At 35.3% G+C, this 14,934-nt stretch overlaps 2 protein-coding genes across 2 annotated transcripts; one reads left to right on the forward strand and one right to left on the reverse strand.

Annotated features, from left to right (window-relative positions):
- Positions 1-370: 370 nt before the first annotated feature.
- Positions 371-2,210, reverse strand: LOC121984437 (60S ribosomal protein L38). The gene is made up of 3 exons (XM_042537365.1): positions 2,110-2,210; positions 1,567-1,750; positions 371-541 (listed from the first exon to the last, which is right to left on the reverse strand). The coding sequence occupies exons 1-3, from the start codon at positions 2,110-2,112 to the stop codon at positions 519-521; spliced, it is 210 nt and encodes a 69-aa protein (XP_042393299.1). The 5' UTR covers positions 2,113-2,210; the 3' UTR covers positions 371-518.
- A 1,488-nt stretch (positions 2,211-3,698) lies between these two features.
- On the forward strand, positions 3,699-4,509 carry LOC121986668 (glutathione S-transferase T3-like). Its single transcript, XM_042540622.1, has 2 exons — positions 3,699-3,703; positions 3,750-4,509. The coding sequence occupies exons 1-2, from the start codon at positions 3,699-3,701 to the stop codon at positions 4,507-4,509; spliced, it is 765 nt and encodes a 254-aa protein (XP_042396556.1).
- The last annotated feature ends 10,425 nt before the right edge of the window (positions 4,510-14,934 follow it).

Genomic DNA, 14,934 nt, shown 5'->3' on the forward strand with positions numbered 1-14,934 from the left:
AGTTTACCTAATTTATTAAAAAAATTACAATTTAATAATTTTTAAATAAAATTATTTAAAAAATGTAGATCCATTAAAGAATATTTTAATAATAAGGTTTCAAAAGTTAATGCAAGAACACATGTACATTGTTTTAATTTTATTTAATTTAATCACACATGAAAAAAATAATGTATATACCAAATAAAACTCTAAACAAATTCTTTACGCAGAGTAAGATAAACTTTATCATTATTATTATTATTATTATTATTTAAAATATGTGAATCTGAAAAAACTTATAAACATAAAAGACAAACATTCATAAATTGCAACAAATGTCATAAAACAACAGTAATTGAATGTAAATCATGCACATTCCAGAGGCAAATGCATTTGAAATCCTTCAGCAACATAATTGCTTAAATATGATCCTTACATAAACACAAGGACAGTGACAATTCCATTCAATAAAAAACTAACAAAACTTTTATGCTGAAGTGAAATAGATTCAGAAGCTACTAGACCTAGCTTAATCTTCAAATCTCCTGCACGCTCAAACCTACAAAAATAAATAAACAAAAACAAATAATGTTACCAAATGAATCAATGGCAGCTTGATCTGTGGATTTAGCACACAAATTTACTGTCTTGCAACACTGAGCACTACTTATAAATCAACGATCCAGCGCACTGGACAAATATTGATCCCAGTTGAATGCGTAAAAAAACCTTTAGACAATGATATATATTGAATAGCTAGATTAATAGTCAAGCAAAATAAACTACAGCCCGTGGTGGTAGCTTGACGAGCTCGCTTAGCAAATGTAAACTTACTTGGTTGCATAACTTGTAAATGATAAATTGAACATCAAATATAGCCAGACAGCATAACTAGATATCAAACACTGAGTTGGGCACTGACAAAACTAAGTTATCGAACACCAATTAATACTTGAGTAGGATACTTGTAACTGAGTCCTAGAAACATATAGAAACTATAGCAGTAGTGGTAGCTTGACGAGCTGGCTTAGCGAACATAAACTTAGTTTCTTGAATAATTTGTAAATGATAAATCAAACATCAAAATATCAAACAAGTTGTCGGCATTGACAAAACTAAGTTATCAAACACCTATTAATACTTGTAACTGAGTCCTAGAAACATATAGATAAATCTTGCAACTCAAAGAAGGTTACTCATTAGCTGATTAGCTCACGAACCAAATTGCTCACCTTATGAATTTGATCATGCTACAAACTCTTCCCAATGTAAATCAAAGGGGAAAATAGATTCGATGTTATGATATTTTTCTAACAGTTAAAATGGCTCGCAAAGACTTCATGTGCATTTTGAACTCCATGTCAATAAAATGGTGATGAAAGATCAGATGATTACTAGTTGTTTAAACTGTCAGTTTGTTCATGTATACACAATCATGATTAAAATGATAGATTCACATCCAATAAAGCAGTATATTGGAAGTAAGTAATTCTTCAACTTAGCTTCACGATCTAGCAATCAAAGGTATCAGAAAGTTAACCAAAATTGAGATGAGTGCCATACAAAGTTGATACAAAAACGAACCTGGAGGAAGAGATTGCTTCAACTTATTCGCCTTCTCAGAGTCAAACACGCAGAGGGTGTAGAGGTACTTGGAGCAGCGAACTTTGAACTTGACGACATCCTTTCCTCTCTTAATCTTCACGGATCGTGCATCTTTCCTTCTCGCAGTGAGCAGGAAATCCTTAATCTCGTGGATCTGCTTTGGCTGCACGTCATATGAACAAATAATCATCGTTTGAAACTTAGACACATGAAAAGAATCGTTTCTGATAAACAAAAATTGGCTATGCGCATTTCTAAATGGCAAAAAAACTGAAATTTTAAAAAGTTGTGCAGATTCAGTTGATAAGATCCTCTGGAAGTAGTTGAATAGAACTCTTAAAAAAATTTGAGACGCCAACCACAGCAAGCGAGTTCATTCATCAATTCGACACAGCTAAAATTTACAAAATGTGATCCAAAACAGAAATAGACACGAAATCCCCGATAGAATTTTTTTTCATAACAAAAACTACAAATGAGAAACAAAACTTAGAACAAGAAATTTCCGAAGAGCATGGATACCATCTTGGAACAGCTTGGGACTCAATCTCGCAAAGCGGCGGCTATTCGAAGGCAGCGCGACTTAAATAGGCGGCAAGGAACCCTAATTTCTGCTGTCCGACGCAAATTACCTTACTACCCTTGCCGTATAGATTATCACGTGTCTCTTACGGCGGATTTTCTGAATGTTTTAAGTCATTTACGATTAATATTTATTTTTAATCCAGAAGCTGAAATATTTGATTTAATTCTAAATTGAATCGAAAATAATTTTAATTCAATTTTTTCTAAATAACAAAATATATATTTCAATTGGAGCATTATCAAGTATTATAACATTCTATGAACATTAAAAGCCATATAAAAATAGTTATAATATATATTGAATTGAACACATTCAATATATATTTTATCATTTTTTTAATCCTTGTGTGCCCATCACAAACATTCAAGTTTGTGGCCCACCACAAACTTTATATATATTCTCTTAGGGTCAGTTTACTTGGGAGAACGGAAACTAAAATTAAGGAAATATTTTCGCAGTGAAAAAATTTTCGTCGTTTACTTTATTAAAATTTTTAGATGGAAGAAAAACATAATTCATCAACGGATGATTTTGGAGCCAAAATCAATCACCTCAAAATCGGACGGAAAACAACGAATGGAAAAAATGACACATGTACCCCTTTTCATTCACAAAATTACACTATATACCAAAATAATATGACGCATGTGCCCTTTTTAACTCATAAAATTACAACATGTACCTAAAAAAATGACGCATGTACCCTTTTTTATTTACAAAATTACAATGCATGAATCCACCTTCCTCTATCAAGATAAACAAGCATGCAAAGGAAGAGATTTCTTCACCCTTTCTCTTCTCTTCCTCCGAGGATAATTTTCCATTATAGATTATTTTTCCTTCTTCATCCGCGCTTCAGAGTAAACAGAGCATTAAGAAAATTAAAAAATTTTAAAAAATAATTTAAACGGATAGTAAATAACGGATAATTTTTCAATATTTTTTTAACGAATAGTTTTAAAAAATTCTTAGTTTTTAATTTTTCAACGGATATTAATCAATGTAACGGATCATTTTAATTTTTCAATGGCTATTTCAAGTATCAACGGATAATTTTTTTAAAAAAATATAAAATTTCATCTATAAATGCTCATCACCTTATTTCAATCTTTCAACGCCTAAATTCCTCTAAAATTCTTCTCTTATTTTCCTCCGAATGGTTAAAAATAACCGAGAATTTTTTAGAAATTTTGTGAATTATCAAAAATTGCGAGAAAAAAATCTTTCTTCTCAAAATTCACAAACTCCACCAAATTATCCATATTTTTCATATCCACAAAATTATCCACATAATCCATACCCACCAAATCCATACAGTTTATATCTACCAAATTATCCATATAATCCATATCCACAAAATTATTCATACATGCAACCGGTATGCCTTTTACATCTCCGGCGGAAATGAACTACTTACTCCGACTTTTGTTCTAGAGACTCAACTATCTGACCGTGAATCTCCAATTGAACTCGTAAATTTAGAGAAGGCGGATTCTGACTCTGTGGGTAGAAGAAAGCGGTTAACATGGAGTAAGATTGAAGATGAGATTTTAGCGAGATCATTTGTTACTATCAGTGATGATCCAATCATCAGCAATGATCAGAAGGTGAATGCTTTTAGGGGACGTATTGCAAGCTACTACAATGAGAATCATCCTCCAGGTACACCCAATAGAATTGCTAGTGTCATACGATCGCATTGGCACAATACCATACAAAAAAAGGTATATCACTTCAACACAAATTATAATAGTGTTTATAGTGCGTATCGTAGCGGCCATAGTGATGAGGACATATTACGGCTTGCATATGAAAAGTATCGCGAGGAAAATAACAGTATTGCATTTAATCTCGAGCATGTATGGAGAATCATTAAAGATCGTCCAATTTTTACTCCACAGTCTGTTGATCACCTTGTTGGCACGAAGAAGGCAAGGATCTCAGAGTCGGGGGCAAGCAACGCCTCATCTAACCAAGAAGCGAGTGTACATGTAAACCTAAATGAAGAAGAAACTCATCTAATGGGTCAGAAGGCAGCAAAAAGAAAGGAAAAAGGCAAAATGAAATCGGGCATTGAAGGTATGACAATAAATTTGGACAATATGTTTACAAAGTTTACTGAGTATACAAGCATAAAAATGGCTGAAGTTGAAATGAAAAAACAACAACTCAAAGTTGAGGAGATGAAAGCAAACGCTACCGAGATGAAAACAAAAGCTGCCTTAGCCAAAGTTAAATTAAAAGAATATGCAATCCTTTCGAAGGACACTTCACAAATGACAGAGGAGCAATTAATCATCCATGAACATCTATGTCAAGAGATTAAGGGAAGATAGAATATGTAATTTTCATTTATTGTAATTTTCAATTATTGTACTTTCAATTAATGTAATTTTCGATTATTGTACTTTTTAATTAATGTAACTTTTAATTATTGTACTCCTCAATTAGTCTAATTTTTTATTATTACAATTTTCAATGAATCAAATATTTTATTCAGAAAGAAGAAATAAATAAATTGGGCGGCCCACCCAAACAAGTATCCGTTGAATATATTTTCAATTAATCAATTAATGAGAATAATTCTATTAATATAGCCGTTGAATATGTATACAATTTGATTAATAGAAAGTAGTCGTTGGGATATATCTGTTGACAAGAAAAAAATAAATAGACACCTTGTGTTCTATAATTCTTATTCTAAATATAGACTTGAATTAGTTTCCTCCAAAATGTCTCAATATTCAAGTAGCACCAGTTCTGACTTGACAAGTGAAAACGAAGTCCTAGTTGAAGTTGGTGACGAAGGTTATGATCCAGGGAATGAGCTAATATCATTGATACTTCAACAAAGTCGACAAATAGTTGAAGCATATCAAAGTAATAACGAGATGCTGCGAAGAAGAAAGTTCATCCAAAGAAATCGTGAAGCCAGACATGTAAGGTTTTTCAATGATTATTTCTCCACAAATCTGGTGTATCCAGATCAAATATTTTGAAGACGATTTCGCATGCGAAGAGATTTATTTTATCACATAGTTAATGCACTTGAAAGTTGTTCTTCGTATTTTCAGTAGAGGGATGATGCTGTGAGAAGAAAAGGCTTGTCACCACTACAAAAATGCACAGTTGTGATTCGTCAATTGTCTAGAGTTCCAGCCGATCATCTTGATGAGTACCTACGCATGGGTGAATCAACCGCCATCAAGTGTCTGTTCAAGTTCTGTGGTTATATGATTGAACTATTTGGTAATCGATATTTGAGAAGGCCGAATGCTGATGATGTTCAACGTTTTCTTCAAATGCATAATGAGAGACACGACTTCCCTGGAATGTTGGGCAGCCTTGATTGCATGCATTGGGAATGGAAAAATTATCCAGTTACTTGGATAGGCTAGTTTACAAGAGGTCATGGATCATCAACAATCGTACTTAAAGCGGTCGCGTCTCAAAATTTGTGGATATGACATACATTCTTTGGTGTCACAAGTTCACATAATGATATTAATGTGTTGTACGAATCTCCCATATTCAATAACGTCTTGCAAGGAAATACCCCGGAGATTAATTTCACAGTCAACGGGACTCAATATACAAAGGGATATTATCTAATAGATGGAGTATATCCGGAATGAGCTACTTTCGTGAAGGCTTTTCCTTGCCCGGAAGATCCCAAGAGGTGGTTGTTTAAGGAAAGACAAGAGGCAACAAGAAAAGATGTTGAACGAGCATTTGTGGTGCTCCAAGCTCGAAGGGCAATTATCAAAGGTCCAACACGTTATTGGTACAGAAAAAAGTTAAAGCATATTATGTTAGCATGTATTATTTTGCACAACATGATTATTGAAGATGAGGGAGAGCATGTGACAAATTGGTACAACAACGATGAAGGTGATGAACCTGTACAACATATCCAAGGTTCAAATCGAGGATTTCATGATTATCTCCGGACAAATTCTGAACTACGTGATAGTCATGTGCATCACCAGCTTTGTGCAGACTTAGTTGAACATATTTGGTCACAATACAATAACAATCCTTGAAAGTATTGTATTTTAAGTTTATGCAAGTGTAATTTTTTTTATATGTTGTACTATTTCATTTCAAATTTATAATAATATTTTAATTTTTTTAAAAATTATTAATATTATTATTTATTTTAAGTTTAAATAAATATATTTTAATTTTACGTAAATAATATATTTAAAAATAATATTATTAATTATTTTAAATAATAATTATTTAAATTATGTAAATACAATTAAAATTGTAGTAAAAATAAAAATGAATGGACAACGTACCCCACAAATAATGAAGGTTAATGTTAAAACGAATGTGATATAATGAATGTGTTAATATAATGTGTATGTGGTATGTGGTCCCATACTTTTTGATGAGATGGTGGATATTATAACACCTACCAATGTGGATGCCCTAGGATATATGTCACATCATCTAATAAAGGAAATCATCATGAATTTTCTGTTTAAGCTAAATTAGAAGTCTCTTCTTAATATATTTTTGAGTAAAAAAATTAAAACATCACATTAGTTTTTAGAAATATCAAGGTATCTATTTTTAATTTTTAATCAAAAGATATCCCATCCATCAGTAACTCATATATAATAATCCAACTACCATTCAATATATTGTTCCCATATTATTATTTCTTGTCATCTAGTCTTATAGCATGTTATATAAACAAAATAAGTTTGCGTTATAACAGGTACAAATATTAGCTACTCTAATATTGTAACAATTATGATTTGTAACTGCTAAGGTATCTATAACAACTATAATTCGTAGCTATAATGTAAATGTTGTTAAACAAGGCAAGTATATGTTGCACCAATTATAAACCAAGACGAATCCTGGATTTTAAATTTGGAAGGAGGGTTGTATATTAAATGATAAAAATAATTATTATTCAAAATTTTCTCATCCTTAAACATTCTCCTAATTCTCGTTTTAGGATTGAAATCAAATTTAAAACTTTCAAGAAATCATCTATAGCTCTGATGGGAAATAATTATGACAAAAGATGAATACGTTCTATCCGCTATGATGAGAAACAAGGACCAATGGCTCGACTCAAGATTATGATATTATTTCGAGTTTTTGATATCCAACTACTAATAGAAAGTTTAGATAATGAATTTTCTGAGTATACAACAGCAGCATAATCAACAGTGAAAGCAACGTGATCAATACAATGAAAGCAACGTCAATTGTTTTAGACTGAATAGGAGAACATCAAGACGTTCATATCAGGAAAGAGAGTGTATATAGTAAATTAGGAAACAATTATCTTTAGTAATAAGCTAATAATAATACCACTAATAATATTTGTATGTAACTAAGGATCAATCAAATAAAAATATGAGATTAATAACCTTTTTTAAGATTTATTTTTTAAATAAAATGGCATTTACTCATTTTATTCCAATGTAACTACCAATATCTCTTTAAATAGTCCATAGAAAAGAATTTACATGTGAATTCGCTCCTGTATAAAACTGTAACTTTTATAATATTATAGCATCTATTATTTTATAGCAATAGCTGCTACCATATAAAATTTTTGAATAACTTTACATTGGAGGCTCTTGTCTAATAACAATATATCTCTATCAAATCGAGTCAGATAAGTTGAGATATAGAATAATAATAAGTATTATTATTATTAAACAAATTAAGTTAGATGAGTGGATATATCAAAAAATGATTATTGTTATTGAATAAATTGACAGAGTAACAAATCACTCGAGGTCTCGAGCAATAATAATGCATGGTGTGCTAGATCTTGGCCCTAGGCTTGGTGTGATAGTAAGGTATAGGGTATATTTTTTAAATAATTAAAATTTAATTCTTACATAGAGCACACTTACAAGGGTTTCCATATTGGTAAGTTATTAGAATGGCATAACTCATGTATTGGTGTTAAAACTAATGTGACCTCGTGTTAATGCCAATGTGGCTTTGAACGCGCTCAAAGCATTTGTTTATATAAAAAAAAACAAATGCCACCACAACTCCTCGGCAACTTCCATTTCGCCGGCTCCATCGCCACCGACAACTCCTCCTCCTCTACTGCCACAACTCCTCCAGCAAGTGGACCCGAGCGCAGCCATACATCTGTACTTTTCTTCTCTTCTATCTACCTTTGTTGATTTTGGAAAAAAAAAAAATAAAATGAAACCATCGTCCTAGCGGCCCCCTACCCCCGACCTCACAAGATTCTAGAGGGAGTAAATCACGGTTAATGCTAGGCAGGAAAGATGATTGGGGGTCGAAGGAATTTTTGGCACAACAGACCAGGGTTTTATCCCCGTGTGCAACTAGCGACCTTCGACCCCACGACTTCATTGGCAAGCTACAGGCACCTAACCAGCTAATCCAGCCCGTGGGGGCTACCTTTACCTTTGTTGATTTTGTTTGGCTAGGTGGTGGATTAGATAGTGGCGATGGAGTTCTTCGGCACGGTGTTGGATTTCTTTGAATTTGGATGGGGGATCGCCCTCATCTTGGTCATAGGTTATTACCTGTGAATCTTCTCCTAGCCCGTGGACATCAAGGTGCGATGATTTTGGTTCCTCTCTGGATGGTTTCTTTCGCTTCTTCCATATCCTAGTATATGCTCTGGCCTTGAATATCAGGTACCATATTTTCTTTGATTTACAATTTTAAAGTTAGCATTTGCATCAATAAATATAGTAGAGAAGTGATTAGTGTATGAGATTCAACTGAGTCAGTTTTCTGATCTCATAATGATGCTGGTAAAGTGCCACAAAAGGTATTTTGAAGGATATGAGTAACGATATTTAGGGATGTAAATGCACCAAACGTTTCGTGAGCTATTCGGAGTTCGATTCGATAAAAAACTCGTTCGAGTTCGTTCGTTTATCTTATCGAGCCGAGCTCGAGCTCGATTTCGAGCTCGACAGTTTTATCGAGCCGAGCTCGAGCTTAAGGATATTCGGTTCGTGAGTTCACGAACATGTTCGTTTATAGGCTCGTGAGCCAAAAAAACGAGCCTTAAACCGAATAAAAAAATGAGCTCTAAAACGAGCAAAAAACACGAGCTCTAAAACGAGCCTTAAAATGAGCTTTAAAATGAGGCAAAAAATGAGTTCTAAAACAAGCCAAAAACGAGCTCTAAACGAGCCCGAAAACGAGCCCAAGCTTGCTTAATGAGTTATGCTCGTTAACTTTGATAATCGAGCTAATAACGAGCCGAGCTCGAACTGTTCACGAGCTTGATAATTCTAAAACGAGCCGAGCTCGAGCCTTGTGATAAAAGCTCGATTCAAGCTCGAGCCCGAATATAACTTAAACGAGCCGAGCTTGAGCCTAATACTGTTCGGCTCGGTTCGGCTCGTTTACATCCCTAACGATATTGACTTTTAATTCTATAATCTGTAGATTGATGATGTACTATAGAGGATGGATCCTCTAGTCCGCAAATTGCGGATCAGAGGATGATTCACTTTTTTAGACCCTTGATTTGGATGAACCCCACCTATTTAAAGATGGAGTCTATCCAAATCAAGGGTCCTCATGCAATGGGTCATTCCCTAGTCCACAATTTGCGGACCAGAGGATCCCTACTCTGTATTATAAGGCATTGGAAGATTTAGGAGTAACCTGTTGGGACCCCAAGGTCATTTTAATGTGATCAACCAAGTTAGGTTAGGTCCTGTGGTGTTTTAATCTTGTGTCTAAGTGTGCAAGAGCTTAGAAACACAAGAAGTCGAGCAAAAGACGCAGCTAGCGAGAATGACAGCACGGGAGAGAGCCGACGGGCTCGGTGCGTCCGAGGGACGAGGTGCTGCGGAAGAGTACGCGGGCGAACGAGAAGGAATCGCGCGGTGTTTCCGAGGGATGAGAAGCCGGAGCGGAAGGTTGCTTGAGAAGGCCAAAATTGAGTTCGGGTGAGCCTTATTTTGGTTGGCCGAAATCACCCAAGCAAGCGGAGCTAGGGAAGAAGACCCGGACCGAGGCGAGTTGAACCAGAGCAAAAGGCCCGGACCGAAAAAAGTCAATCATGTTGACTTTAGTGGTCCGGGCGCCCGGAGCGATTCCGGGCACTCGAAACCCGACTTTGACCAGATCATGTTTGACCATGATCCGTTATGAAGGGGATAAAGTTTTATCCCCTTCTAGGCGCCTAGAATCCTCCAGGCGCCCCGACCAAGACTATAAGTACAACCTTGGTCAAGAAGGTTTTCAATGTACAAGCAATTTGATATTCAACACTTGTACGCTTCTCTTGTTTAGTTTAGCTTCTCATTTTTTGTGCTTGAATGCTATAAGAGGCTTCTCCGCCTGAAGGAGATCTTTATTGCGTTTCAACTTCTGTGGATTAACAACCTCCCCGGTTGTAACCAAGTCAAATTTATGAGCCTCGTCTTTTTAGTTTTTTTCTTTATTTAATTTACGCAAGTGTTCTTTTAAAAGTCCGAGAAGAGTATTTTGGTTTACTTTGTGCAGGGTCATTCAACCCTCCGATAGCCAGCCACCAACGGTCCCTACAAGTGGTATCAGAGCAAGGACGCTTCAAGAGGACTAACCGTCGATCGAAGCAAAGATGATGGCTGGACCAAGCATATGCCCGCCGAAGTTTGAGGGAGAGTTCGCTAGCTGGAAAAAGTGAATACAGGTATTTTTTTAAAAACTGATTTCGATTTACTTTTAATAATGGAATTCGATTTTATAGCACCGGAAGGTAAAGAAAAATACAGTGAACGAAAAAGGAGCAGGCCGACTACATGGCAAACGGTAAAGTAGAGTTCCATCTGCTGAGCATCCTTCCGCCACAAGAAGTCAACCAGATCGGTAACTACGACTCAGCAAAGGCGCTTTGGGAGAAGTTCCTTGAGCTACACGAAGGGACGTCCGAAGTCAAGCTCGCGAGATGTGACTTACTTCGCAACCAGCTGACCAACTTACGGCTTGAAGAAAACGAAACAATTGCGCATCTTCACTAGAGGATTAAGGAGCTCATCATCGGACTATCAAATCTCAGAGAAAAACTAAGTAACCAAGATTCGCTAAGGTACGCGTTAATTAAATGCATTCCCTAGGAATACGAAATGGGCTTCACTAGTAGATGTTTTTTTATATCTCTAAGGATTTAGAAACTATTCCCTTAGAAGAATTATGTTCTACGTTTGAAGTGCATGAATCGAGATGTGCAGGTACGAAGGAGCCGAAGCACAACATCGCCCTCAAGGCAACGAGAGATGAACATGAGTCAGAATGTTCTCTCGACGATGAGGAAATGATAATGATGGTAAGGTGCTTTAAAAAGTTATTTAATTCAAGTAAAACTAACCATCCGCAGGGTAGAAAGAAAAGGACGATCATGTGCTACCACTGCAACGAAGAAGGGCACGTCAAAGACAACTATCCCAAGCTAAGGAACAAGGACAAGGACAAAGGAAAGAAACTTGTCCAAACAAAAAAGTTCAAGACACTAAAAGCGACGTGGGATGATATGTTGTCCGAATCAGAAGTCAAGGCCTTTTCCGGACTTGCATTAATGGCAAGTCATCAAGACGAGGACTACGATTCAAGCTCGTCCGAAATGAGCATCGAGAGCATCAATGAAGGGGGAGCTACGTCGGAAGAAAGCAGCACTTCAGGGGGAGCCATGGATAATGAGATCAATAAGATAAGTCAAGTACAATCTCTTCCTCCCGATAAATTATTTAAATTTGTTAAACTATTAATTAAAGATTGGTGCAAATTGGAAAAAGAAATTAGTAATTCTAGCAAAATCTTGTCCATTAGAAGAATTTGACAAAATAAAAGTAGAAAATGAGATTTTACAAAAAGAAATAAATAATTTAAAAAATCATGCATGCTTATCTAATACAAGTTATAGAAAATTTAACAGTCTAAACTGGTACTTTAGATATCACAAGGGACAAATTAGAAATATTTCAAAGAAATATATCCCTAAGAAATATCTAATTAATCTAATTGGTTGGAACCTATATTGGGTTCTGAAGTCTTGTTTAACTTGAACCATAATTTAGATTTAGCGCTTTCAGCGAGAAAATTAAACGTTTAATTTCTGTATGAGGCTTTGTCTAGAAGTGGTTGATGATCCAATAACCAAGAAGGTCTAGTGCCTCGCCACAGCATGGAAGCCAAAATATTGAAATAAAATATTTAATTGACTAACTGATAAAGCATTAAATTGGGATTAGTTAATGTTTTAAAAAAAAATTCAAATATTTTTTACTTGAAAATGTCTCAAAAATATTTTTCAAAAATATCTAACTTAGATTTTTTTTCTTACAAAATTTTTCGGCTTGAATTTTTTCTTAGAAAATTCTCAAAAATATTTTTTGGCTACAAAAACTTGGCAAAATTTCTCAAAAAAAAAAATATTTTTTAAAATAGTTAATCAAAAATATTTTTCTGCTTAAAATTTTTTTACTTAGAAATTTTTACAATTTTTTTCAGTATTATCAAAAATTTTTAAAGTTTTTAAAATTTGATAAAGTTATTTCAAAAAAATTTTACCCTTAGATTTTTCTTGGTACCCCATTTTTATGTGATCAAAGGGGGAGAAAGAAAAGATTAAGTTTAGGGGGAGTAGATTCAATTTTTTATTTTTTGCACTTTATTGCTGAATTTATTATTTTAACTTTATGTCTCTTTACCCTATCTTAACTTGGGTTGCTCACATCAAAAGGGAGAGATTGTTGGAACCCCAATGTTGTTTTGATGAGATCAACTAAGTTAGGTTAGGTTCTGTGGTGTTTTAATTTTGTGTCTAAGTGTGCAGAAGCTTAGGAACACAAGAAGTCGAGCAAAAGACGCAGCTAGCGAGAATGACAGCACGGGAGAGAGCCGACGGGCTCGGTGCATCCGAGGGACGAGGTGCTGTGGAAGAGTACGCGGGCGGACGAGAAGGAAGAGCGCGACGTTTCCAAGGGATGAGAAGCCGGAGCGGAAGGTTGTTTGAGAAGGCCGAAATTGGGTTCGGGTGAGCCTTATTTCGGTTGGTCAAAATCACCAAAGCGAGTGGAACTGGAGCGGAAGACCCGGACTGAGACGAGCTTAACCGGAGCAAAATGCCCGGACCCAATCCGGGCACCCAAAACCCGACTTTGACCAGATCACGTTTGGACGTGATCCGTTGAGGAGAGGATAAAGTTTTATCTCCTTCCAAGTGCCTGGAACCCTCCATGCGCCCGAGCAAGGCTATAAATACAATTTTGGTCCAGAAGCTTTTCAATGTACAAGTAATTTGATATTCAACACTTGTACGCTTTTCTTGTTCAGTTTAGTTTCTCATTTCCTGTGCTTGAATGCTGTAAGAGGCTTCTCCGCCTGAAGGAGATCTTTACTGCGCTTCAACTTCCGTGGATTAACAACCTCCGCGGTTGTAACCAAGTCAAATCCGTGAGCCTCGTCTTTTTAGTTTATTTGTTTATTTAATTTAATTACGCAAGTGTTCTTTTAAAAGTCCGAGAAAGATATTTTGGTTTACTTTGTACAGGGCCATTCAACTATCCGATAGCCGGCTACCAACATTCCCTACATAACCTTCTATATATTCTATTGATGTTGAACAAGACGGATTTGATCCAAGCTAGGGGAAATTGCAAAGAGTCTTGAGGTTACACTTCTACAAGCATTGCTAGCTAGTATCCTTGAAATCTTAATTGAATAGCTATAAAAGTCTCTTGTGTAAAAAATTTCTCAGGCGATATTCTGTAGCTACCATGCAGGATATAGCTAGTGAATATCCGGAGATATTCTTTGTTGCAGAAATTGTTAGAGAGGAAATATTCATGCAATATAGAAATGAAGTTCCATATGCATGCCAGATCTGTTTCCAAGGTTTTGAGATCATATACAAGCTAGTTCTTCATTTATCTTGACAATAATAAATGAATCAATTTGACTTGGTGAAGGTCAATATTCTGAACTACATTAATAGATCTACATCAGAAGCTTTCAATCAAGTTGAAATTATTGTTGAGAAGGATTCACAAAAGATAATACTCATTGACAAATGCTTTTAGTGTGTTTGGTGCACTCATGATTTTGTAGAATACTTCTTATTCATTAATTGGTTTAATAAATTGGAAGAATAGAACTGGATTGAATATTTGCTGCAATATATTTCAGTCTCATGATAAGAAGTTTTTTCAGGACCATGATGCTAAGCTATGTTCCATCTGCTTCGACCGAGATTACAACATGGAGTTCCAGGATTGCAAGTATCAGAGGTGTGCCCATTGCATACTTGCCTTGTGTTGTCATGGCAAGCCCTATCCCACAACCTTGTGTTTGCCATCACCTGTCTGTCCCTTTTGCCACAGCAACATTTCAAAGCTGGTGAAGACCATGACAACACCTCAAAGACCTCAAAGTACGATAAAGAGGACCTAAAATTGCATCGAGGGAAATAGTAGCTTCAGAAATCCCTCTTTAGCTATGAGATCACTTGGAAAAATAGGAATAACTGATATCAGTGACATTGTGGACAAACTTTAGGTCTATTGCAGTTCAAAATGATGCAAACAAGTTGTTCTAAAATCTGAATCAAAAGTAGAAGAAATATAGAAACCAGTCCAACAGTTTTTGTTTGGTAAATGACAACTATTCTAAAGAACAGTGTGATGCATTCTTATCCTATAGTAAAAAACCATTACAAGCCACGAGTGTGCTTCAAGAGAAAAAAACTTCTTGGAACTCCTGTTAGAGTGTATACTAAAAGTTTAACCTTTTGTAAAAAT

The sequence above is a fragment of the Zingiber officinale genome, chromosome 5B (genome assembly GCF_018446385.1).
Source record: "Zingiber officinale cultivar Zhangliang chromosome 5B, Zo_v1.1, whole genome shotgun sequence".
NCBI lineage: Eukaryota > Viridiplantae > Streptophyta > Magnoliopsida > Zingiberales > Zingiberaceae > Zingiber > Zingiber officinale.

Excerpts from the sequence above, each read along its gene's own strand:
- LOC121984437 (XM_042537365.1), bottom strand. Across the intron at positions 542-1,566 it reads GAAGCAATCTCTTCCTCCAG|GTTTGAGCGTGCAGGAGATT; the intron begins GTTCGTTTTTGT and ends TTATTTTTGTAG.